Source organism: Ambystoma mexicanum, chromosome 2p (genome assembly GCF_040938575.1).
Source record: "Ambystoma mexicanum isolate Mex_15411 chromosome 2p, UKY_AmexF1_1, whole genome shotgun sequence".
Lineage (NCBI taxonomy): Eukaryota > Metazoa > Chordata > Amphibia > Caudata > Ambystomatidae > Ambystoma > Ambystoma mexicanum.
Genome location: NC_090923.1, coordinates 23,367,034 through 23,394,810, shown reverse-complemented (window position 1 = coordinate 23,394,810; position 27,777 = coordinate 23,367,034). Strand labels below are relative to the sequence as shown.

The 27,777-nt window shown below is 46.2% G+C and overlaps 1 protein-coding gene across 1 annotated transcript in view; it reads right to left on the bottom strand.

The window, feature by feature from the left end:
* Window positions 1-27,777, bottom strand: part of NEK4 (NIMA related kinase 4) — a 922,900-nt gene that overhangs the window by 405,987 nt on the left and 489,136 nt on the right. The window contains exon 9 of the mRNA XM_069643166.1: window positions 10,400-10,522. Coding sequence (XP_069499267.1) covers window positions 10,400-10,522 — 123 coding nt within the window. The remainder of the gene's footprint in view (window positions 1-10,399; window positions 10,523-27,777) is intronic.

The following is a 27,777-nucleotide window of genomic DNA, read 5'->3' as shown; positions in this document are numbered from 1 at the left end:
GTGTGGGTCTGTGATAGACATTTTCGAACCGCACGATTTGCACTTTTTGAAACCCGATCTCTGGGTTGTAGTCAGCGTCGATGACGAAGACATATCGGCATATATCAGTAATATTCACTGCGTCACAGAACTCGAGGCACACTGAATCTCCGAAGCAACATGTACCACGAAAAAACATAACTGAGGCCAACCGACGCCGCACGTGCTACTTGTAAACCCGATGACGTCAGCCTCGACGGAGGCCTTACAGGGACCATCGACTCGACATCGACGCATGGCGACCTCTGCCAAATTCTTTTTCCGAAGCAGCTAAAGCTGGATGTAATACATTTAAGTTGAGGAATACGTTGGAGGACACAATCCACTTGAAGTGGGAGCTTTGCTTCTAGCTTCAGCTCAAGAGGAGGAAGAGAGAACCTCTACCTGATCTCCTCAGGGGACAACCTTTAGATGAGAAACTAGAAGAAGTTAATCTCTCTTCTAATCTGACACTGGAACAACACGAGGAGTGCAAGTTTCTGTTAAATCAAGTTGCCTCCCTGTTTGCACCATCACCGGGCTTGACCCCTTGGAGCCAGCATGATATTCTCACTGGTGACTGTTTACCTGTTAAAAGCAGAGGTTACAGGATGTCAGATCATGTAAGAACCCACATAAAGGAAGATGTCAACAAGATGCTTGATCTCAGGGTAATAGAACCCTCTACCAATCCATGGTCTACTCCCGTTGCCCTAGTGCCAAAGGCAGGATCCAAAGAGTTGAGATTCTGTGTGGACTTTAGAGCTCTAAATGCAGTCACGAAGACTAGTGCCCACCCTTTACCTAGGAGAGATGAGCTTGTGGACAAACTTGGTTCAGCCAAGTACCTCAGTACATTTGACCTAACGCCAGGCTATTGGCAAATGGCTCTGACAGACCATGCCTTCAACCCCAGCATGCCTCTACTCTATCAATTTAAGGTAATGCCTTTTGGATACAGAAAATGCACCTGCAACATTCCAAAGGATGGTTGATCAAGAAAAGAACATGTTGACCACTTCGGATATGTTTTGCAGGCTCTTCAGCAGGCCCATCTGACTATAAAGGCAAGTAAATGCTAAATTTGTCAGAGCAAAGAGGTCTTACCTTGGACGTGAGGTAGAAGGTGGTGAAATAAGGCCATTGCCTACCAAAGTACAAGCTGTACAAGAATGGGCCACCCCTACTACTCAAACCCAAGTGAGAACCTTCTTAGGTCTCACTGGTTATTATAGGAACTTCATAGAGAATATGGGTCCATAGCTTCTCCCTTGAATATGGTGTCCTCACTCAAATTTCCTAAGAAGGTCAGGTGGAATGAGGAGTGCAACAAGGCATTTGAAGGACTTAAGAAAGCCCTTTGTCAAGCTCCAACCTTAAGAGCTCCTGACTACAGTCAAACCTTCATTGTGCAAATAGATGCTTCCAATACAGGTATAGGTGCAGTTCTGAGTCAGCTGGATGAGAAAGGTAGGGAGCACCACATCTGCATCATCAGCAGAAAGCTGAAGGAACCAGAAACAAGGTGGGCAACCATTAAAAGAATGTTTTGCTATTGTGTGGTCACTGAAGAAGTTTAGACCATACTTGTATGGATCTAGTTTTGTGATTCAGACTGGCCACCAACCCTTGAGATGGTTAATGCAGATGAAAGAGAAAATCCTAAATTGTTAGAATGTTTGACCGACTGGAGTAAGGAGATTCATCCAGGGGTGGATTAAATCCTCCAGTCCCTTAGTTTAGGGGGGACGAGTGTTAGGGAGAATTCTCATAAATGTGCTACTTCCCTTCACCTTAGAGACCCCCAGCAACTTTGCTGGATTTGAGGACTTGATTTTTTTACCTGGTAAGAGTGTGAACCTTTTTTCCCCACTCTTTCATGTATTTTGATGTGTATTTTACTCTTGTGTTCTTTGATTATGGAGTTTTAGATAACTCCATAGGCATCATTTTTCCATGTGTGTCACACAGCACCTTCAATGTAGTGACACAGGAATGTCTTTTAGAGTTCACAAAGTTTTAAATAGCTTCTCTGGGATAAACTACTGTTTCCCAAAGAATGTAATGTTAAATTGACTTTACTAGACTTTTTAAATTCCTAGACCCAGCACACACTATCTTCCTATAGAGTGTCGGAGGGGTTACCTAGTATCCCCTATTTATTGAAACTCATGTAGCAGTCCAATGCTACCCTTTTCTATCGAAATGGCTGGTGGGAGTGGTTTTACAACAAACTACCAGGATCTTTCCCGACCGCGAACACCGGTAGCTAAAAATCACAGAAGCCATGTTTTTCAAGATGGCCCTTTGTTTAAACAGCTCCCGGTCTTCTTTTTTCGCCATTTCTTTTTGGAAAGGTCCTTCTAGTGTTTGTCTCTGCGCACCAATCTAGGTTTGGACCCTTTGTTTTTATGCCTTTTGCGGGCTTCAGGACTGAAGACCGCCTCTGGCGTCTGTGGTGGGTAGGAAGTGAGGGAGGGCCCGAAACTCCCTGTGCTTAGTCTCCTAGGAGACCCAAATGCACTCTGGCGTGATTGGCTGGCTGACTGTCCGGCAAGGACAGCCACCCTGCTTGGTAAGTGGTGGCTAGGCTGGAATGAAAAGGAGAAAACTTTTTAAAAGGCGAGTCTCTTGGACTGGAAAGCAGAGTCGACCACTGGATCGAAAGAACCAAAGACGAGCTGGAAGAGTACGGCTGCTGCAACTCCTGGACCGTTGGTTTGCCCGGTGAAGCCCTGCTGCAGGTCCGAATTGCCAAGTTCATCTCGACAGAGAAGCCCCTTCAAGGACAACGACTGCCTTTGAGTTGGTGGGACCAATCAACTCGTATGCCACCTGGATACCATTCTCAAAGCTGGTTAGGATTAACCAGGGAGAGGGACACCAGCTTGTGTGCTTCAATTACAGCTACTGGAACTGAAGTGACTCCATTTTGTCAGAGTTTTTCGACGATCCCGTGTAGTGCAGGTGTCCCCAGACGTCCTCCCTCTTGTCCCCATGACTAAGGCTCAGGAACAGTGAGATCTGTAGGATCTGCCAGGAACCAACGTCTTCAGCTGCATCATGTTCTTCATATTAGGGTACTGTGCCAACCCGATTGAGAGAACTTACCTCTCGTGGTGAAAGTTCGAGGAACTTTCCCAACTTGCAGGCCTAATCAGCTTGTGACCCAACGTATGATTCATTTTCGTACAAACTATTTCTGAGAACTTTGTCAAAACTTTACTGTTTACTTCAAGAACTGCTCTTTCCTATCCAAGACACTCGTCCATTGACTTTGGCCTAACCCTTTTGAACTGAATCGAGCCTTCTCGTGAACTAAAAGTATTTGCACTGCCTAAAAATGTATGTGATCTATTCTGCTAACTTGCACCTTTGTCCTCCTATTTAAAGTGACTGAAATGCCATTTTGCTCCTATTTCAGGGGAGCCTAATTTACTTACAAACGTATTGGTTTGGGACTGTAGTGTATTTGTGTATGATATTAAGTTGCCTCCTTCTAGTGAATGTTTTCTAAATGACTGTGTAATAAGTAAGTGTTGTACCAAGAAACCTTGAGTGTACGTGTCTACTTGAACCACTGTGATTGCAAGACCTCTGTGTAACCTCTTTTACTGCTCACATTCCCTCTTGAGATAAGCCTGGCTGCTCAGCTCGCTACCACAAAACTGTGTAGTACAGACCACAGGTTGGTTTTGCTTACACCTGTAGTCCTAATTGTATGTGGTGGTCCCAGAGGGTACTTCATGCAATTCTGCCTAACTTTGGTCTGTTTAATACAAATGCTAAAACAGTCTTAGATGTTTACCTAACTTTAAGTTGCTGGTAGCTGCTTTAAAAAGTATGTGGGTGAAAATTATAGGCCAATATCGTTATTAAATGTGGACACCACAATATTCACTAGAATATTGACTAATAGGCTGGACTTGTACATTGGGGGACTAATTGGGCATTCTCAAGTTGGGTTTATGCGTGGGAAGCATGGCTATGACCACATCAGAAATGTAATTGATATATTGGGTCTTCCCAAAGATGAAGTTCAGAACATGTTGGTAATATTTCTGGACGCGGAAAAGGCACTAGGGGTAATTGACAGGGCTGTACACTGTCACCTTTTCTTTTTAATCTGGTACTCAAACACCTGATAGCTTATATTATACAGGATGAAAGTTTACAGGGGATCAAAGTAGGGGAAGGGTAAATTAAAGTGTTATGTTTGCAGGTGACATGAAGTAATCTTATCTAACCCAAAGGAGGGAGGGGGGGATAAAATCAAAAGCATGGTTGAGGAGGTGGGACACCTGTTTGGGCATAAGATCAATCGGGAGAAATCGGTGGCCTTTCCTCTGAATGTTAACCAGCCAAGCAGCGATTTGAACTCATGGAACGGTCAGTGGAACACAGAAACAGGGAAGTATTTGGGGATTCATCTGGTTTGTGACCTGAAAAAGATGGTGGAGTTTAATGTAACTAGGAAAGTAGAGATACTAAAAGATATATTAAAATGGGATTGGCTGGTACTTGGTGTCTGGGTGAAGATTAATGCAATGAAAATGGTGCTTTTGCCCAAAATCTTCTATATTATTCATTCTATTCGACTAAAGTTTTCGAAAAAGATCATTAGGCGAATTGTCAGAGGGTTTCAGAAATGTCTTCGGGATGAAGGCAAAAGACCTAGAATCCCTCGGTATGTTTTGATATGGCCAGTGCGAGATGGGGGCTTTGGATATCCAATTTTGGAAAATTATTGTAGGGGTTTGTACTAAAGAAGTCAGCGGTATATTTTGATGAGAGAGTTAATGATATATAGTTGTGGAAAATGATTGAGAAAGAGAAGTGTCTACCATACACACCAAGCAAGATCTATATACAATGGGGAAAATGCCCAATCTGAACACCAAGCTGCCTACTGTAGGAACGACTGGGGAAACTTTGAGAACTTTTGTGATCAGTAAAGGGGAGAATATTTGGATTCACTATGATGCTTGACTGTGGCATAACATAGGGCTACAAATTGGAAACAAGACTGTGTGCTGGCGGAGCTGGGTTAAGTAAGGTATTTTTAGGGTTCGTGATGTATGGAAGGATGGCCAGATGATCCCTTTCGAGTTACTCAGAAGAAATGTTGGTATAGAGAAAAGAGAACAGAGGCGCTATATAAAATTAAAGTCTCTCCTTTTGGAAAGACAGGCTATGGTCCTATGAAGCAGAGATCAATGATCTGTGGCATTCTTCAATCCTCTCCATGTATGGTATCGATATATATATATGAGTATGATGCCATTGGATGATGGTTATGTGAATGCATGGGATAAATTGAGGCAAGCATGGCTAATTGAGTTGAGCAAAAATATTTCAGTAAAAGAGTGGGACTTTCTGGCGAGAGTTGGGACACATTCGAAGACTGATTTAAATTTGAGATATGCGAGACAGAGAATTCTATCTCTACTTTACTGGACCCTTACACAAATGACTGATTATGATTAATGTTGGGGCTGTGGTTGTATTGGAGGTAATTTGTTACATATGCTATGAGAGTGTCCAAGGGTGATTGATTTTTGGAAGGACGTACTGAGCAGATTGGACTTTTCACTCGAAGTTACACTACCAAGAACAGCATATTCAACAATTCTGTAGTCCAAGAATGAGAGATGTGAAGTGGCTCGAAAGTACAGTAGATGGATCAACAGCGTGCTTGTAGTGGCGGCATGCCGAATTCTGAGGGTATGGAAAACAAGGAAAAAGCCAGATGTGGAGGGATGGCTGTTGGATATGCGAACACTATCAAGTTATGAGAAAATCATGATAAAAAACTAATGAGACTCTTATTTGAAAGTATGGGGGCCATTTTAAGAACTGTTTGGACGTGAAATGAGATGAGACTGAGACTTGCTGTCTATTTGTTGTTAGTCAATGTTTGTCTAAGGTGTATTGTTCGGTTATGTAATATGTGCCAGATTATTATGGTAATATAGTTAAAGAGTTATAATGGATAGTATTAGGTAGTGTAAATAAGGATTTAGTTTTAAATAAGATAGTTAAAGTTATAAGAACTATGTAATTAAGATGTATCCACTGCTTTGATGTACTGTGTTTTTTTGTTTTGTGGTCATTTTAAAAACCAATAAATAAAGTATAGAAAGAAAGAAAAACAAAGTATGTGGGTGTTACTTACCTCGAATAACTCTGTGCAATTCTTAATAAGTTACTGTGGGTTTTACTTACCTTGGTCTGCCTTGTGCCATCCAAAAACCAGTTAGCGAGTTAATGCTTACTTTAGTCTGTGTTCCACTGATCTGAAAAGCAACTGTAATCGTATATTTTAACATTCGGTTTTACATGCTAGAATAGCGGAGGTACAAGTTAAACACGTTCCGTTTGTCATTTTTGGTGCATTACAGTTTGCATATATTGTGAAATCATTCGGCTGTTCAGCATTTGTGGCGTGCAGGGGACAGGTGCGTATCATTTGGACTCTATTTTTCAGCCTATTTTGGTACAGCTTCTTGCCAGGCCCGGTTTTCCTCCCCGGCACCCAAATCTTTCTCTGTAACGTAATCCAATCTTTCCTAAGATATATCCACATATTTGGTGTGCGCTGATAAAACTGTATTCCAGAATAGCTCTGTTCTGTAGGTGTAGCTGACCTTGGTCTGCCTGTCGCTATCCTAAATTAAAGAGTCCTTGCTTACCGTAGTCTGTGTTCCACTGAGCGGAAAAGCAACTGTAATTGTATATTACACCAAAGGGTCTTTACTCGCCTAGTATAACTGTGTGTTATCCTGAATGTGGTTATAGGTTTCTACTGTTCCTTGAATGAATGCTCCACTATTCAGAAAAGTATACTTGCAGGTTTGGTTTACTAAGTGTCACTGCATAACTGACAGGGTCTAATACCCCTTGATTTACTGTAAAGTAATCTAAAAGTAACTGATGGTCTTACTCCACATGAATGGGTGTGGCCTGTACTAAATGTGCTTGATAGGGTCCGACTTCCCTAGAAATACTGTTAGTTTACTGAACATGTGTAAAGACTGGTAGGGGGTGTCTGTACTTCCACTCTCTAAATGGTAGAGGAGAGGCACAGAGGACCCCAACCAAGATTCTCTATTATTGGTATGTGGTCGAGCAATCAAGGCCTAGCTTCTCAGGAGGTGATGCAGGCTGGTTCTTAAGTACAGTGTAGTCCCCGAACCCCCACAAAGGAATGTCCACACACTATTACGGAAAACACAGTCTTTATATAATTAATATACAAGGGTATGTACACGATCACAATAACGCACTTTGTACTCGGAAGTCAATAATGATAAATATATACAATTCTAAAAAGTGGTACCACTAAGGTTATCAAATCTCATTAAAGTGCATCAACTGTACGGTTAAAATGTCACACAGATTAATAACTAGGAAACCAGCAATAGAGATAGGAAGGGACGCAAGATGGTTGAAACAGTAGGCAGAATGCTGACCCCTACCATGAGGCACAGTTCTGTGTGGAGATCCCCCAACCTGGGCAACTTGTAAATAAAGATATATAGCAATAGTCTCACTTCCTCCTATTAAGGTTTTACCCCCTCAATGTACCTGGTGGAGTAGAGGTCTCCGACGATGCGTCGACCAATCCTTCTTGAGTGACTGCCTTTCAGGCAGGAGCCACGGATCGTCGAGAGGTGTCGAGGACCTCGGCGTTCGGTGTCGGGGAATCGACGGCCCTTCTTGAGTGCCCTCCCTTTAAGGCGGGAGTCACGGGTCCTCGAACGTCCGACGGTGAACAGGTTGAACTACGGCAGTGAAGTGGCAGCTGCGTTCCTTGTGGTGCTCGTCGACGACAGAGCGTTGGCGTCCTGCAAGGAAGAGGCGTGCGGGGCACCTCGGTGACGATAGTTCTGGACCGCAAAGAGATGATGAAGAACTGTGGCCCAGCAAGGGCGTAGAGTCGTCGACAGTCAGGCCTTCTCCAGCGGGAGACAAGCGGATGACGATGCAGGCGAGAGCGTCCGATGATCAATTGAAGTTCTTAGGCAAACAGGAGCACGGCGGCTCCGGTCGGCGACGGCGGTCGTCGACAGTGGCGGACAATAGTCCGAGTGCTTTTCCTTGGAGTTCCGCAGCAGTCCCCGTATCGGGTCAGCAGCCTGTCGAAGGTCTGTCTATCAGGGAGCTTTGGCAAAGATCAGCTGTGCACGATGGTCCCTCGTAGCTCGGGAAGAGTACGCCTTACCAGGTCCTCTCTGGGTCAGTCCTTGGAGGCACAGCAGCTTTCAGATTGTGAAGGAGAGCAACGGAAATTCTTCTCGACAAGCAGGGCTTCAAGGTCAAGTGTCAGTTACTCCAGTTACTCGTCGTAGTGGACTTCAGCTTCTGAACACGATTCCTAGCAGTGAGAGGTCCCCAGATATACTGTTGATCTCCAATTCATTCCGCTGGGTCACACTCAAGCATCCAATCACGGCTACAGGCATTCATGCAGGCAGGCAGCCAATCAGGCACACGAGGTATTCAGGCCATTCACTGCTCTCCAGACACTCACAACAAGTTATGTGTATTGGGACAAGTACCGAGCCATTCAAACCTCCAAGCTGCATTCATACCGGGCAGGGTTGTCTCAGTCATTGTGTCAACCACCAGATACTAGACACCCACAACACAGAATGCATATTCGTCACACACACTATTCACCCAGGTCCCACCCACAGGAGGTACCCACAACATACATCACCAGGAAGGATCCAGCTAGTCTGGCCGGGCCTTCACAACAACACCATATATGGCATTTCCACCCAACAGCCAGTCAGGGGGAAGGGACAGAGTCAGGGCTTCCCAGGACTTTGGGAAAACAAGTTAATGGGTAATAGAAAGCAAGAGGCCACAGGGGCCATCTTGTTTTCCATCAGGAATCAACTGATCCCAATGGCAGGGCCGGGGTATCCCAAAATGGAGGATACTCCGCGCACCTGTCGATTTCAGCATGGAGCTGCCACCAGCCCATACCCTGCTCTGTGGGCCACCCACAGGTGCCCAAAAACATACACTAGGGGCACAGGGTTGTACCCCCACCCATGGGTGCCATAAGGGTATCCCACGGGTCCGTTCACCAAACCAAAAGACAGAGCTGCACCGCCAGGAGTCCCACATGAACTCCTGCGCGGAAAACACGACCGAACACACGATAAAAAGCAGTAAAGGACAAGGATACGGAGGCCCTGTCCCTCCGATGAATTTCCAGCATCACAACATGGTCTATGCTTTGGTCCGTGTACTTTAAAGCATTGTGTTGTGTTTTTATAATGTGTTTATGACTCTGGGACAAAGTACTTATCCCCCAAGACTTCGCTTGACCTAATGGTATTTATAATAAATCCTTATTTTTTTTATAATACTTCTAGTTGTAAGTTTTCTGTTGAACGCTTGGTATACTACAAGTTCTTTTTATCTTCCTACAGCCCTCTCTAGCTCTGAAGATAATCCTGGCTGCTCTGTTTACGCTACCAAATACTCGGGCGGAGTATTGTACTGCCTCAGTTGACTGGTTTTACTAACCCCTTAGTTGGACTTCAATGAACTGTCCTAACAGTGTTCTATTCTCTGCTCTTCTACAAACTAACAATCTGTCCCCACCAAGTTCAGGCCAGCATTTGAATACAATTAGTGCTCATCTGTGCACCATGGGTGCCTCTGACCTCGGCTGCTCTCCTGGGGAACAGGAAAGGGGTTTGTTTGTGGAAGCTGACCTAATGGAGCCGCAGCTCCACACCACGGCCTGTGTGCTATTTTATTGATAGTTTTCTAGAGCTTAACATCCAAAATGGATATACTTCCATCATATTAATACGCTGACCTTGTTTCTACCTTGACACCTTACTGGACCCAGTTTTCCACCTAATATGGCCTTATCCCACCTATCGCACTATACAATGTTAGTAAAAAATGAATGCTGAGTCTGTACACTGCCCTATCTGTAACATCTGCAACCACAACAATGATACACTTTTTTTGCTATTTCGGTGTTGCTATTTGTATATGTGTTAAACCGGGTACAACGTGTGCTTCCACCGCTCCGCCTTCTATCTGGTCCCGCGATAGTTAATTTAGAACCGGAATCGTTTGGCCTGGCTGGGGCGCTGTATGTACAGTCCAACAGATTTCTGACCTCCACCCGCACACAATATCTCCTACTAATATATGTTTTTATTTATAGACACCATTCCTCAGTTTATTTGGAAAACTACATCGAAAACATTAAAAGTGTGGTTGGCGTGGAGACTTTGCAGAGGATCGGGTTTACATTTTATTACCATGACATATCCAAAAACAACATCCTGAGTCCTAAAATCCTTTGCTGCTTAGTTACTGTTGCAACTTTTTCATAAGCGTTTACCTTCTCTGAATGTTGGCCGGCTTGCTCACTACGTTTGCGTTGCCGTGAAATTGAAGGTTCCAAATTGGAGCTGTTAGGCTGCAATGCAGACACCATCTTCTGTTCCATGTGCATGATTCCATCCTAAAATAAGTCAACATACGAAGGTTAGACAACCATTTGCGCTGGTACTTCACCCTGCACTGATAAATCAACAGAGAGTAGGGGAAGCTCTGTACGGACATGCTTAACCCATTAGAATAGTGCAACACCATCCACAATCTGTACCATCCCAATAGCACCAACTCCTGGTAATTCGGCTATCAAAACGATCTGCCTCAAGCCAAGTTAACATCTCAATCAGTGACATCATAATCAGCATGAAAGCCACATCCTGCCCAAGAAGCACAAGCCCACGAAGAGTGGTGATGGAACGTTCAAAAACAGGCAGTGCAACCACCGCAAGAGAACTAAAGCAAGCGTAGACTGATTGCTTCACTGGTTTAAGTAGCTGACCCACAATGAAAGATGTAACCCCAGAATCAACTACTAAACCTACACAAGCGCAAACCTTCAAATGCGTGTGTTTGTATGAAGAGAGAGAGAGACAGAGAAAGAGAGACTGTGAATCCAAAAGAAAGCAAATCAACATAATTAGGCTCACAATGAAATGTATTTGTTTTTTTGTGAGATTTTGTATTATCTCAACTTCCTCAGGCAGGGATGGAATGAAGCCTTTGACATTTCTTTTAGCTTCTCTGCTATTAAAGCTGTAATGTTGTAATGTTTTTCAAAGGCTTCATTCCATCCCAGCCCTAGGAAGCAGTAAGATACCATGAAAGTTTGAAAATAGACAAACAAATAACTGTTTCCCTAATTATGTTACTGACTTGTTGTTTTCTTTTATATGAACACTCACTCTTCCTAGACACAAACACATTTGACTGTTTGCGCTTGTGTAGGTTTAGAGAGTGATTCAGAGGTTAAGCCTTAGGAAAACCCTATGCTCTAACGGTTGTACAAAAATTCTATTGCTACTACTAAGGGGAGAAAGTTTAGTAAAAGAATTGAAATGATAGTTGAAGGTGGCAAACATGGAGAGAAGGTTGCGTCAGCACCCACACTTGCTAAGCAAGACAGTGAGGCAGGAAGGTTTACAGCGCGGACAGGGCTGCAGGAGTGCTAGTAATGAAGGTGGTGGAATCCAAGTTTCCATGAGGCAGACAAATTGCAGGTTGAGTGGAAACAAACGAACAAGTATAAGAAGGCTTACTGAAAATGGAACAGGTCTAACATAAAGCAATAAAGATCGTAGGAAAATTAAAGGAGATGGGAGGTAACAATACATTACTGAGAAGAAGGGAAAGGATTCTAAAGTAGCTGAAAAGAATGGAGCGAGAGCGAAACAGTGTACAGTTAACAGCAGAATTGTAAACATAGGCATTGTGCAGTGTCAATAACCCATCAAATGTCACACTTTGCGTAGGCGGATGAAACTTGGAAAGGTGGCATAAGTGAGAAGCCCTTTCCCTGTGTGCAAGAGACTGGGGTGTGTGGATCTGCAGAGGAGGTCTGGAAGAAGATTGCAGGGAGGCTTCAGGCACTGGCAATCAACAGCTGATAAGGCATGCACGGGTATGACAAGCAGGTCATTTTAAGTTACTCACTGTAGTGACTAACATACTTTTAGTCCTTAGTCCCCTTTCCTCCATACTGCGTGGGCGTCCCTTCCAAGGGACAGGAGACGGAACCTTTTTCACCAGAAAAAACCTTCCCCTTTAAATTTAGAGGCGCGCAGGAGTGCGGCCCCGAGAGCATGCGCTACCCTGACTCCACCCTCTGGCGCCACACCTCAGTTCCCATAGACACGTCGACAATAGATTAACAGTTTTATTAGGGGTGAGGATGGTGGGACGTATAGGGGGAAAGGGGACTAAGGACTAAGAATACGTTGGTCACTACGGTGAGTAACTTATAATTACTCTTACGTCCCGTCCCCTTTCCTCAATACTGCATGGGTGATTACAACTGAGTGTAGCCCCAGGGTGGAGAGGAGACCCTCCTAAGCAAACAGGTTTCTAAGAACCACCTGTCCGAAAGCCACGTCTGATCTAGAGCTGGCGTCAAAACAGTAGTGCTTGCAGAAAGTCGAAGGGGTGTGTCATGATGCATACCCCCGGGGCATCCAGACCACGTCCATCAGCCCCGGGAGCAGGCATCATATTGCCTTGAGAGCCATAGGTGCCAGGCTCATAGGTGCACACTTACCTGATGCAGACCATGCTGCAAGAAGATCCAAACCTATGTGAGGCCTAGAAGGGACTACTTTACCTTGGGGACTATTTTGTGATCGTGGAGGAATACCTACCTGGGACTACTTTGGAGGCTATTTAAACCATGCCCGAAGAGCAGCACACGCTTCGCGTTATTCTGCATCCAGCAGCGTAACGTTCACCGTGCCAGCAGCAGCATCCAGCCTTCTGCCACGCCCGCCTCGAACCTGGAGCACCTTGAAAGAAGGAAAGAACCAAAGGTTAGAACAAGAGTATTACCTGATTTCTTACCTGATTCTGGATTCATTGCATCTCCAAACCAGAGGAAAGACTTTGTTTTAAAAGCGTCGCATCGCAGCAGCAGCGCCACGCCATACTGTCACGGGATGGCACCCTGTTAAGAGTGGCACAGGACACCCAGGAAGGGTTTGGGTGGTTGTGCCGAAGTAAGGTGGACAGATAAGTACACACACAGCGAAAGTAATGAGAACGAAGAGTAGGCAAGTGTAGCAAGGAATAAGATACAACAGAATGGATTCCCTCTAGGGGTGTATGCAGATTTAGGAAAAGAGTATTCCACGGACCTTAGGAAAACTCTAGCCTTCTGCACAGTTTGCTATAACAGAGGTCCAGGCTGTTTGCTCATGGCTTGGAACAACAGCTATGGTGTCTAACGTAGAAACGAGACAAGCGAAGGGGCAGAGGTTGCCTGACGGAAACCAACAGACAAGCTCTGTACAAAAGGGTCTACAAACAGTACAAGAGAAGATACTACTAACAGACAAATACAGGAAAAGGAAGTTGATAGCAAACTAGCAGAAGGAAATGAAGGGAAAGTTGTATAACAGGATTGGATAGCAGAGGACAGTAGAGAACAAGGTTGAGAGCTCAGAGGAGCAGGAAACCAATGAGCAAGCCCATAGGAGCAGGGCTGTAAGGTAGGGAGCCCAGAGGGAAAGGGCTTAGGGCTGCGGAGTGAAGCAGGCTGCAACGGAAAGGAGCCCAGAAGGGCCGGGCAGCAAGGAGTGAGCCCTGGGGGGCAGGGCCGCTGACCGTAGAAGGCTGCAGAGGACTGAAGAGGGCTGCTAGATTGGAAGTCCAGCGGACGAAGACTGTAGGTTGAAGGCAGCGGAGCGTGATCGGCTGCGAGGCAGGAGCCTGGAAGACAATGGCGGAAGGTAGCAGCTAAACGTGATCGGCTACAAGGCAGAAACCCGGAAGGGCAAAGGCAGAGACTGGAAAGCAGCAGAGCGTGATCGGCTGCAATGTAGAGAGCCCGGCAGGGCACTGGAGCCAAAGCAGGAGTAAGGAGGAACCGCATACAAAGATCCGTAGCTCGAAGCAAAAAAGGTGCCGGAAAGACTTCTAATGCAAGAGACTGAGCCCCTGCAGGCAGCAGCTTTTATACCGACCTGCCCAGCACAGAGGCAGGCTAATTGGTCGCACCTGGATCAGCAAACCTGCAGACAATTGGCCACCTCCCTCTCTGTTCCTGAGCTGGTGGAAGCAGAGCAGATCCCTAGTGCTTCTGGGGATTGTAGTTACGAAGATGACGAATAGGAATGGCCGGGAATAGATGGTTATAGCCAAGTGCATTGTGGTAAGTGTAGTTTGTTGGGAAAAATAGAAAAGCACCAAAGTCTCGCAAATGTGAAATAAGGTCCATATTGATCGCAAATGTATGCGCTCATGGCGCAGGCATGACACATACTCACCGTTCCACGCAGCATTTCTTCGATCCGGCGCTGTCTCCATCTTTACATCGCCGAATCCCGGCACCTAAGGGGGACAAGAAACAACAAGGTGAGCAGAGAGAACAGACGGAGACAATCTCTTTAGCCGCCATATGCTTACCTGATTTTACCGCCGGAGGTATTATTCATCAGCACGCCACATCTTCTTATGCCGCACCTGTAAGAAAAGGAGAAAGCAGCAAGTTTAACTCTTGGCATTATTTACTGGACAGTGTTGGGTAACACAGACTTGTACCAGAGCGCTTTCAGCAGTCAGTATTCTTATTGGGTCAAAGTTGCAAGATAAAAGAGGAATTGGGCAGGAGTGAATTCCAGACATTTTGAACTCTTACAAACTATACACTTACGGCTCTTCGCCAGGACCTTTTGGGGTCAGGATTCGTCTACAACTCTTCCAATATCTTCAGGCCAGTGAAGTAACTGGTCATCAACGCGCCCCTGCGTGCTTCGCAGGATGGAGGGCTCATCCTTCAAGAATATAAGGTGAGATTGCTGAGAGGGCACAGAGGTGATTAGTGGGGAGGACAGTGGGGGAGCTATCACTTGAATCCACAAGTGGCTAAATCCATCTCTCCACTTGTAGGAGAATATTTCTACGGGTCAAGCAGACAAGATTAGGAGGGCAGATCCAGTCAGTCATCGCTGCATTACGCATCACCTGGGTGGAGGCCGCAGCAGTCCGGGTCCGACCGACGCCCCTGTGGGAGCCAGGTGAGCGTAACAGGGTGGCCCAGGTGGCCGCCCTGCTTATGACTTGCCAGGGGACATGGAGAAATGTTTAAGTAGCCAATCTTTTTCTCCAATCTTGAATGATTTTATTTTTCTAGTAAACTTGCATGCTATACAGGAACCGCAGGGACGATAGTCCTGAACAGTACTAGGGAATCTTAGAGAACTAACAGGCCATCATCCCTGCGGTACCTATATAGCATGCAAGTTTACTAGAAAAATAAAATCATTCAAGATTGGAGAAAAAGATTGGATACTCAAAACATTTCTCCAATTGCAAAACCTCTAATGTCATCTACATAGTGGAGTGCCCGTGTGGCCTTGCATACATTGGTCAAACCCAAAGACAGATTAGCAAAAGGATCAGCGAACATCGAGCACGCATCTGCTGCAAAGTACACAATGCACCCCTGGTTTCACATTTCCAGGAATACCACCATGGACCAGATGATCTGGTTTGGTGGGTTTTCGACAAAGTCACCAGCAATATGAACATCAGGAACGCTCTGAACCACAAAGAGTCGTGGTGGATCTTTAAACTGTAAACAATCGAACACGGCCTGAACGAGGCAGCCGCCCCTTCTGTGAACAACCCTAATCGTATACAGCAAGTCAATAGGATCACATTCCTGTTATACACCAGGACAGTTACCCTCCAACCTTGTTAAGCCATTGCTTACAGGCAATATTGCATTATTTATTGCACAACCTACACTGTGGGTACACATAGTTATTCACTACCTCTAGTGGCCCAGACTGTGACCCTTCGCCATTGTCCGACCCTACCACCTTGGCAGCCCACAGTAGGCTGCAGCTTCTACCTTCCGGTTTGACCCCGCCCTGGGAGACTGTATGTTTGTACACCTCATTTTGTATATGGCTAATGATTCAGGCTGCTCCTACACCGGTTTGCCTAGACGTAATCCTGCCCTACCCTCTGATGTCTTAGTGACTTACCTGTAACTGTATTTCTCCAGCATTGGTATCTTTCATAGATTCACATGCTTGAATATTCCCCGTCGTCAGACTGGGAATCCTCAGTGATAAAAATAATTATTAAAACATTTTCTTTAATATACACACATTGCTACATAGAAATGCATGTACATAGTCCATTTTGGCCTATGAGCCATTCTATTGTGTAGTCCCTCCACCTCACTTTGGTCCTTTATGACCCCAACCAATGAGGTGGCAGGGCTTAAGCTCCGCACCAGGCAGCCATCTTCAGATTTTGAACCATAGGAATTACAGTATGATGGAAGCTGAATGTAGGAGCAGCCTTTCAGGGGTGGCGGGTGGGCGCATGTGAATCTATGAAAGATACCAATGCTGGAGAAATTCAGTTACAGGTAAGTAACTAAGACTTCTCCAGCATTGGCTCTTTCATAGATTCAGATGCTTGAATAGAATACCAAGCAGTTAAAAACATGCCACCATCATATCCATACATGCAAAATACAGAAACCATATCTCTGATCAAACCTTTACCATGCAGGAACACAACGGTTACATACTCATGGAAAGGTGGGAAAAGGAGGCTGGTCCTACCTTATGCAAAGAGATGGCGGAGCACTGACTGTCCAACTGCAGTTTCTTTGTTGGTGTCTTCAGCCAGGCAGTAGTGGCGGCTCTGCATATGTCCTTCAAGGCCACCCCTGCGTGGAACGCCATTGACACCGCTCTCCCTCTGGTTGAGTGCGCTGAGGGTGGTTTGGGAAAGGGGTCGCCTTTCGTTAGATGGCTGTGGGTGATACAAGAAGAGACCCAGCGTGCCAGACCTTGTTTGGAAATATGCTGGCCCTTTGTATGGTCAGAGAAGGCGATGAACAGTCTTTTTCAAGAATGGAACTCTCTAGTCCTTTGCAAATAAAACTTTAAAACTCTTGCTATGTCCAGAGAATGCAATGTTCGTTCTGCTTCCGAAGAATGATTCTGGAAGAAAGTTGGTAAGACCATGCGTTCTGTGAGCGTAATTTCCGATACTACCTTTGGAAGGAACTTAGGGTGTGGTCTTAAAATGACACAGTCCTTATGGAACAAGGTGAAGGGCGGTTCAGGAGATCAGGCTTGTAACTCACTGATCTTCCTGGCCGAAGTAGTGGCTACCAAGAAATCCATTTTCCATTACAAGAATTTTATGTCGCATCTGTGGATGGGCTCGTAAGGAGGCTCCATGAGGGCTGTTAGCACAGTGTTCAAGCGCCAGGTTGGAAACGGCGTGGGCGTAGGCGGGTATGTACGCAAAAGTCCTTTAAGGAAGACCTTAACGGCCGGAAGGGAGCGTAAGGACTGCGTCACTGGGGCCGTCGTGTATGCCGTAATGGCTGATAGGTCGACCTTGATCGAAGACAGTGAAAGACCTGCTTTGGCTAAGTGCAATAAGTAGGGAAGTACTTGCTCAACCGAAGCAATGAGAGGATCAATAGCATATGTCTCACACCACTTGGAAAAACAAGTCAATTTTCTAGTGTAGGTGCTGCGTGTAGAAGAAGCCCTTGAGACCCTGATTATATCCCAGCATTCCGCAGGCAGACTGAGATTCATTAGCTTACGCTGTCAGGAACCAGGCCTTGAGAGACAGGCTCGCTGGATCGTGATGGAGGACCTTGTGGCTCTGTTGCGTCAATAGATAAGGATGCGCTTTGAGGCGAATCAGTGGCCATCGGGACAAGTGCTGTAGGGTGGAGTACCAGACCTGCCGTGCCCAGTCTGGTACAATTAGGATCATATAACACTTCTGCTCTTACAGTCTGCGTAGTATCCTGGAAATGAGGGGAAAGAGGGGGGAGGGAAGGCGTATAGGAATTTCCCTGTCCAATCCACTGACAACGCGTCTCCTACTGACTCACTCTCTGGGTATCTGCAGGCAAACATTTTGACTTTCTTGTGGGCCCTGTTGGCAAAAAGATTGAGATGTGGATGGCCCCATAAGGCGAAGATCCGTTGGGCTTCCTTCTCGTCCAGCTCCCACTTGTGAGAAGACGTGTAGTCCCTGCTCAGTTTGTCCGCTACGACATTGTCCACTCCCGGAAGGTGTTCCGCCTTGATTTGGACTCCATGATGCAAGGCCCATGCCCATAGTAGTTGAGCTTCTTGAGATAAGATCTGACCTCGTGCCTCCTTGCTTGTTTGTGTAGTGCATGGAGGTCGTGTTGTCTGTCTGTACAGTGAGTACCTATATCGCCACTACCAGAAGGAAAGCTTTCAGTGCCCACCGTATGGCTCTGAATTCCAACACATTGATGTGGAGTTGGGACTCCTGGGTTGACCAGGGGCCCTTGGTTTGTAAGTCCGCAAGATGAGCGCCCCAGCTCAAAAGAGACATGTCCGTCCTCAAAAGAAGGGTCAACGTTGGTGCCTGAAACGGCATCCCTTGTAAAAGGTTCTGCAGAGTGTTCCACCATCGAAGAGCCTTGTGCAGCGCCATTGGAATCTGGACGATGTCCTCCCAAGAGCCGAGAACTTGTTTCCATTGGTGGTCCAGTGCCTCCTGGACAGGCCTCATGCAAAGCCTGCAATTTGGTATGAGGAATATACATGAGGACATCATGCCCAGGAGGGATTTGTAAGAGCGCACCAATGCCGTTTCTCTCCTTAAGAACCACGAGGTCAAGCAGAGAATTTCTGTTTCTCTTTCTGCAGACTGTCTCACCCTGGGAATGTTGGTGTCGAGCTCGGCTCCCAGGAAAGAAACTGTCTTGCTGGGAACTGGGCAGGATTTCACGTTGTTTATGGCAAAACCTAACCCTCTTAGGAGATTTGCCGTCTTTGAAACTGCCAAGCGTGTGCTTGAGGCGGAATTTGCTCTTATCAACCAGTCGTCCAGATATGGAAAGACTTCTGTTCCTGTCCTCCTGAGTTTTGCAGCCACTGGTGCCAGGCATTTTGTAAAAACTCTTGGTGCTGATCTCAGACCGAACGGGAGCACTCGAAATTGAAAATGAAGATCGTCCACAGTGAACCTGAGGAATTTTCTGTGTGCTGGGTGGATTGGTACGTCGAAGTATGCGTCCTCCAAAACTAGAGTGGCCAAGAAATCGTGCATGTTTAACCAAGGGAGCACTCCTTGCAAAGTTATCATCTTGAATTTGATGCGCTTGATGTATTTGTTTAGCGCTCTCAGGTCCAAGATGGGTCGCCACTGACCATTCTTATTTTTGACGAGGAAGAAACGGGAGTAGAAACCCTTCCCCCTTAGAGAGTAAGGTACTGGCTCTAGTGCTACTTTGGGCAGCAGTTTCTGTATTTCGGACATGACTTGCTTTAACATATTGACCTTGCGCGGAGTCGGGGGCAAGGAAGGGGCTGGCCTAGAAATTCCAAGGTGTGTCCCACGCGGGCCCCCTGTAACACCCATTTATCTGATGTTATTGACTGCCAGCGTTGGTAGAACTGGCTCTCCCTTCCCCCCCACTGGGGTGTGACGTTGAGGGGGAGGAGCTGGACTGTCAGTTTTGTTTGCTCTGCGACTTCCCTTGAGCGGGGCCCTACCTCTCTCTCTGGCTGTACTTGGTGGAAGACTGGTACTTGGTGTCCTGGTATGAATTACCTTGCGACTTCTGATCGTAGGAAGGATGGTTAAAACCTCTGTACTTCAAGGATGAACCTTGAAAAGGACAAAGACCGGCGCTCCTTGTCTTTATCTTTCAAAGAGCTGATGGCACGTGCTGTGTCCGTTTTGATTCCTTTGCGGTGGTCATCGATCTTTTTCCCCAAAGAGTTCGTGAGCATTGAAGGGAATGTCCAATATCTGAGCTTGGACTTCAGGTCTGAAATTGATAGCCTTCATCCAGGCCTGCCTTCTCAGCACTGTGCCGTGGGCCATCTGCCGGAAACCTGACTCCGCCACATCGACTGCTGCGTCAATCATGTGATCCAAAGCTGCTTCCCCATCAGCGATAATCGACCTGGCTTCTTCCTGAGGTTCTACAGGTAGCTGTTTGGCCAGCTTGGACATGCAGAGCCAAAGCTCGTGGTCAAATCTCGCCGTCATGGCCAGTGCGTTGCCCGCCCTAATGGTAAGTGATGCTGATGCGGACACTTTCCTGCCCATTGCCTCTAGTTTGCGACCGTCCTTGTCCAGTGGGGCTGATAGAGGTGATGATGGATTGGTCAACTTTTTCCTAGCTGCTACTGTGATGACCGCGTCTGGTTTTGTATGACCTTGTAGACAAAGAGGTGCAGACTCAGGAGCCTTGTATTTTTTCTCAGGCCTGGAAACTAGAGCCGGAGTGGATAAGGGTGTGACCAATATCTTGGATCCAGACTCCCAAATGGTGTCGAGGAGAGGAATGGTAGTAACAGTTCTCCTATGTTTGTCCCTGTGCTCATAAAGCACTGACTTCTTCTCCTCCGATGTGACCTGCAACTGAAACAATTCTGCGGCTTTGCCGATGATAGTATGAAAAGAGACTAGATCATCCGGCGGTGAAGAGCCACCCGGAGAATCTTTCTTCCTGGGCTTTTCAACAATGTAATCGTCCCATTCGCTAATATCAGGCTCTTACGTGATCTCGCCTTCTTCCGGTTCAGAAAATTCTCTGAAATGATCTTCCTGCCAGTCTCAGACCGAAACAGAGGATGGTACAATCGTTGGATATCTACTGGAGATCTTGTCCTGTGTGACGAGGCTGGAGAAGGGACCCATGTCGGTGAAGCACTGAGGGCCCTGATCCTAGATCTGCGCCGTGGTTCCGGTGAACGAACCCTTTTTCTGTGGCCTACTCCTGGAAGGCGAAAGTCTTGGCATGCTTTGTCGAGGTGAAAAATCCCTCTGCGGGAGGTTTGGCTCCCTCGGTACAGCTGACTTGCTTTTTTCATTTTGAAGTCTGTTGAACTCCTCAATGATCCTTTGCATTAATAACATAGCACAGGATCATAAGGATCAGCAGGCACCTCTGTAGTAGGTTGCCAAAGAGGGCTGTGTTCCTTAGGTGTAAGATAATGCTGTTGTTCAACAAACTCAGTGTCTGCAAACTCCTCCTGCAGGATGACGTGAGGTATCTCTGGCATTTCTCGTAAGAGAGATAATTGTGTTCCCTGAGGTGCGAGAGCGTCTACAAACTGAGGCGGCGCTTCTATAGACTCAGGAAGACTCTTCATTGGATGGCGTAACAGTGGCGTCAGCGAGGGGCGTTTTGGGCCCTAATTCCTCTGTTGGTAAAGGAGCTCACGGTGCCGTCAACAGAGCCGTGGTCGAAGATTTCGTTGACGACGGCCTCGTCGACGGCGGGTCCATGGGCGAAGATTTCGTGGACGGTAGCTTGCCTTTATCTGTCGACGAGTGCGTGGACGAAGATTTTGTGGACAGTAGCTTATCCGTCGACGAGTGCTTTGTGGAAAAGTGCTTCATGGACGAATGATGAGCTTGCTTCGTGGGCGATAAACTCACCGACGAGGACTTAGTTGTGGACAATGCGGTTTGTCGCGTGGTGTTCGTTGATGAGGGTTTCGTCTACGGCTTGGTGGACGACGGGCTTCTATCTTTACTGCCGCTCGTAGACGGTTTCTCCGTGGACGACTGCCCCCTCCCCCAGTTTTTTGCAAACTCCTCCTTACCTTTGGAGATAGTTTTTGCCATAGAATGCTTCATCCTATGGCTTGTAGAGTGCAGGGGAGGTAGAGAAGGTATAATCTCCAGCTTCCTTTTACTCTTGGGAGTGGGAGAGGAACTCCTTTCCACGGAAGAAGCCATTCTTTTAGAAGTCTGCCTCTCAGATTTGCTGGAGTGAACAGGGGCTGTCTTCGCAGATTCCTCGTCAGAAGAAAGTCCCTTGGCTTCCAAATGCAGAAGAAGTCTTCTATACCTGTCTTGTAGGGTTCTTAGTTGAAAAAGACTTGCAAATGTGACATTTCTGGATGTCATGAGGATATAGACAGTATATACATTGATCATGGGGGTCTTTCATGTAAACCACCTTTCTCCTGCACCCCGTGCAATCCCTGAATAGGCTTGGTAGCCTGAAGTTCAGCCATCTGAAGAGAAAGTTCATTCGACGAATTCTGGGTCAAAATAAAGTTTTTTTGAAACCCCAAAAACCAGTGGAGATAGCCCCTAGCCAGGGGAATGTGGTTGAGTATATAAAAATATAAACTACTGTGACAATAGAAGAATATCCGAAAAAGCTCAGAGAGCTTGAGGATTCCCTGCGTCAATTAGACTGCAGTGAAAAATCTGAAGATGGCTGCCTGGGGCGGAGCTTAAGCCCTTCCACCTCACTGGTTGGGGTCATAAAGGAGCAAAGTGAGGTGGAGGGACTAGACAATAGAATGGCTGATAGGCCATAATGGACTATGTACATGCATTTCTATGTAGCAATGTGTGTATATTAAAAAAAATGTTTTAATAATTTTGTTTTATCACCGAGGATTCCCAGTAGGACAATGATTACAATTGAATAGGTCCAAGAGAAATAGGTGCTAACAGAATGCTCCTGTTTTTGATCACCCTCTGCATCAAAGAAGAATAAAGATTTCCAGGCTCTGTTGTAGAATCAATCTTATTTTTTATCTAATGTTAGTACAGTTCAAAATAAAATGGACGTTTCAGAGTTAGCAACAAGAGAAAAGGGAGGTCATTGACCTAAAGTACAGAACATATTTACATCACACGGAATCAAAGGTTTTTCGGTAGGACAACCATTTTGTGTGTGCAAGACAAATTCAAATTTCATTTGTCAAGGGGTTTGCATGAAAATGGCAAACAAACAATTGGACATTTATAACATCACTTGAACATTTCGACAAAAACAAGTCATTTTCATTGTATACAGCAGCATGAGTGTACTGCAATTGGGGATAGTGCGTCTACACCACGGTGTTTCCGCCGTTTCTAGGTGGGCTTAGTGGGCCACATCTGGTATACGGCCTTCATCAGGATGGGGGTCTGTACTGTATGTGGTTTGTGCTGCAGGGGGAATGGAGACAATTGTCAGGGGAGTATTTATGCACCGATTATTTAAAGAAGAATAAATCATGCGCTGTGCAGTATTGAAAACACACACAGCTTACCTATGGGTGTATTAATTCCAAAGGTTCTGTTATTGGAAGTTGTATGAGCCACAAGGGCTAATCTCTGTCTGATCCTATTGTGAAAAAACAGAAAAGGAAGGAGTTTCTAGTAGGTATACAGATCACCTTAGACGGGATCGGAAAAACAACTTGGTTATGACGGACACTCTTCATAACTTCTCCTCCAGACTCTTACCTGTCGGCTGGAGGAGAAGTTTCACTTGTAAACGAGCCTAGTTCTATTCTTTAAAATGGTCCAGCGGCCAAAAACCTAAATCGAACCAAAGTGTCCAATTAATATTTTATGGCACTAAGGGCATCAGAGTAGTTGTGAAAGTTGAGTGCGGGCAAAATGGCCTTACCTGTCAGGGTACAGGACCTGCTCGCAGTATGCCCCTGTAGCGAATGGACCGCTGAGTCATTCTACGATTCACGGGGACCGGGCTTAGCGTTAGTAACGCTGTTGCTAGGAATCCCTGATTTATATGGCGGCCATCTTGGTTGGGGATGGGCAGCCACTAATCATGGAAGCGAGTAACCATTTCAATCAATTGCTCAAATAGTAAAGCAAAAGAATTTACATGGGTCCCCATGAGTCTGGGGTCCAAGTGTGTCAATTAGCCACTGCGTAGAATACGGGTTGACATGGCAACAGACAGTGGGCAAAAAGGGGCGTTAAATGTTGTGCCACTCGCTCGGCTTGTACACCGAAAGTGTTTATGTAGGTCCTCACCTGGATGGAGATCCCAGTGGGTAATCTTAACCCTATGTTGGTGCCGGTTGTCATGGCAACCAGGACTGGGAGTCCAACTGTGGGAGAACGAGCGTAAAGGAAAAAAGGGGAACGCCTCCAAACATCCCTTCTGACACTTAGGGGCGGGGCCTGGTCCCTAGGCTGGGATATGCTGTGCGAGTATTTGTTGATCAGTGCAGGTGCGGTTTAAAGAGCCAGCGTCACATAAGACCAAAACAAGGGTGCAGTAAAATCCCATATTGAGTCCAAACTCACATAGACAATATACATTTGTTGATAAATTTGTATGCAGGTGTATAATCAAACGACCTTTGGAAACATAGATTCGCGATGACAGTAATGGTACATCAAGTGACTGTTGTATCTAGCTCACACAATATACATTCTTTTTATCCTTTGTTGATTGATTTCTATAGAGTCAACTGACAGAAGTGACTCTGTTCATATACATAGAAATACAGATCTATTCTATCACCAGGCAATGGGATTTCATAGAAAAGATTTCCACTCCACTGAAATGTTTAGTCCGGCCTGTACGCTATTGAGTTTGTGAACCCAGCATTGTTCTAGTTGGGTTAGTGTTTTATTCAGGTCTCCACCCCGTTTCGCGGGCTTGACCTTCTGAAGGATGAACCATCTCAAATCAGTGTCCTTATGGTTCTTTTGGATAAAATGTTCGACTAAGGGCTTGTCTGCTACCTTGTTTCTAATGCAGGAGCGGTGTTCAGAGATGAGCATTTTTATGGCGCGTATGGTTTTCCCTACATAGAGGAGGCCGCAGGGACATTGGATGATGTATATGACTCCTTTCGTGTTGCAATTGGTGAAGTCTTGCATCTTCCATTTCACTTTGTCATGTTCAAAAGACCTCTTTTGTAAGGTCAGAGGGCAGGCAACGCAGTGTCCACATTTGTGGTGTCCAACTAACGGGGGTAGATCCCAGAGCACATTGGGTGCTTGCGGGGGTGGTTCAATGAAAGTGTGCACCAGTGTGTCCTTGAGACTCCTGTTCTTTTTAAAAGCAAAACAAGGCACATTGTTTAGTGTGCCGGGATGTTTGACCAGGTACCAATTCTTTTTGATGGTCCTCTGGATCAGTTGGCTGAGTGGTCCGAAAGTGGTGACGCAGACTAGCCTACCCAGATCCTTTTTAGTTTTGTTCTCTAGACAGATTTCTCTTGGTGTATGGCTTGCCATTTTCTTAGCTTGGTTAATAGATTTTTTTAGGGTAGCCTCTTTCTTTGAGTCGTTCGGTCAGTCCATCTGCGTGTTGTTGAAATTTTTCTAGATCTGTGCAGTTTCTCCATATGCGTAGAAATTGTCCATATGGTAAATTGTACTTTAAACCCATCGGATGGTAACTTTGAAAATGTAATAGACTGTTGCGGTCGGTAGGTTTCGGGAAAAGTTCAGTTTTTAGCAGATCGCCAGTTCTGTAGATGTGGAGGTCCAAGAAATCTATTTGGTGGTGGTCCCAGTGTATCGTAAATTTGATATGTGTATTCCTTTGGTTGATCCAGTTATGGAAGCTTAGTAATTCGTGAGGTGTGCCCTTCTAAACGATGATGATATCGTCGATGTAGCGTTTCCATAAGGAGATATTCTTCAAAAAAGGGTTTTCTGTTGTGAATACATTGTTTTTTTCATTGTTGGACATATACAAATTAGCAATGTCCGAGGCAAAAGTGGCCCCCATGCTCACCCCCTTGGTTTGCTTATAGATTTGGTTCTGAAACAGAAAAAAGTTCTCGGCAATTGCCAGTCTCGTACATTCCAGGATGAAATCAGTCGGAGTGGAATTTAAATCTTATCCTGAATACCAGAGGTCTCGTATGGCTTCTAGCCCTTCTAGTTGTGGTATTGATGTGTATAAGGCATCTACATCCATGGTGGCAAGGAGGCTATCATCAGTTACAATAATGTTGTCAAGTAGATTTATAGTACTGGTAGTGTCCTTCAGGTATGAGGGCATCTGAATTACGAAGGGTTTCAAAAAATGATCGGTGTACAAGGATAGTGGTTCCAGGAGGGATTCACATGCCGATACTATCGGTCTCCCCAGTGGTTTTTCTGAATTTGTATGCATCTTTGGCAAAATATAAAAAGCCGGTGTGCGTGGGTTGGTTTTGTTAAGGAACATCTTTTCATCCTCGCAAATCCATCCTTCATCGAGGGCATGTTGTGTGAGACTAGCAATTTCGTCTTGAAGATCCTTAGTGGGGTTGTGGTCAAGCGGTAGGTATGCTTCGTGATCACTCAATAGTCGCAGGCATTCTGTGTTGTAATCAGACGTGTCCCAAACGACTATCCCTCCCCCTTTATCTGCGGGTTTGATTGTTATTGATCTGTCAGATTCCAGGTTCCTTATGGCAATCCTCTCTTCTCGGTCCAAATCGTCCCTGTAGAAGTTGTCTTTCTTGAAACCAGCCATGACGGTTTTAGTCACCACTTTTTCAAAAGTGAGGATCTCTCCTGGGGTGGATCCAAGCGGGGGGTAGAAGTTGGATTTCTCTTTTAGGCCTGTAATGTTGTCCCAGTGTATCGTAAGGAACAAGTTACTTACCTGTAACTGTTGTTCTCCAGCATGGGTCTGGCATGGATTCACATGCTCATGAATATTCCCCGTCGTCAGGCTGGGAATCCTCGGTAAAGAAAAAACCAGTATCAGTTTCGTTTCTGATCTGTCTTTCGTAGTAATATCCAATCACTGGTCTCTGCGTCATACTGACCACAGCCAATGACTGCCCTCTACCTAAGCACCGCCTCTGGCAGCCATCTTCAGATTTGGAAGCACGTGAAGTGGCAGTATGACCAAGTGAAGAGCCGCAGAGGGGTAGGCGGGAGGGTTCGCATGTGAATCCATGCCAGACCCATGCTGGAGAACAACAGTTACAGGTAAGTAACTTGTTCCTTCTCCAGCATGGGGTCTGGCATGGATTTACATGCTCATGAATAAAGAATACATAGCAGTACACACATGCACAACCACGGGAGGTGGCAAAGGCTCAACATTAAGCAGTACATCCAACTCAACATTAAGCATCTTACCTCCTCACCAGGCTCACCTCAGGCGAACAGGTTGCGCAGCACTGCTTGGCCGACCCTGGACTCCTCCCTGGAATCCCGATCGACGCAGTAGAATTTCGTGAAGGTGTGCGTCGACCTCCACGTAGCAGCCCTGCATATGTCCAGCAGGGGCACACCAGAAAGGAACGCTGTGGTAGCTGCGATCGCTCTGGTGGAATGGGCTCTCGGACGGCCAGGCAGCGGTCGGTTTGCCAACCGATGACAGTACATGATACAGCCGGAGAGCCATCTGGAAATGGAAGCCTTCGAGAGAGCCTTCCCCTGATTGACAGGTCCAAAGTTCACAAAGAGTTGTGACGTCTTCCGAAAACACTTTGTGCGGTCCACGTAGAACTTCAGCGCTCTAGCCACATCCAGCGAGTGCAAAGTCCTCTCAGTCGGCGATGAAGGCGACGGGAAGAACACAGGCAACACCAAGGGTTCGTTGAGATGGAAGTCCGACGGTACCTTGGGCATGAAGGAGGGGTGCGTCCTGAGCACTACCCTTGTGTCGTGAAAAGTCAAGTACGGGGCCTTGCATGAAAGGGCCTGGATCTCTCCCACCCGTCGTGCGGAGGTGATGGCCACAAGAAACGCTGCTTTCCACGACAGAAACTTCAACGGGGCCGAGTGCAGAGGCTCGAACGGAGGTCCCATGAGCTTGGTCAGCACCACGTTGAGCTCCCACGCCGGGGCCGGAGCCTTCACCGGCGGGAACGATCTGAACAGTCCCTTCATGAACTCTTTCACCAGACGATGAGACCACAAGGACGTCCGGCCCGTGGTTCTGGTGTATCGGGAGATCGCAGCAAG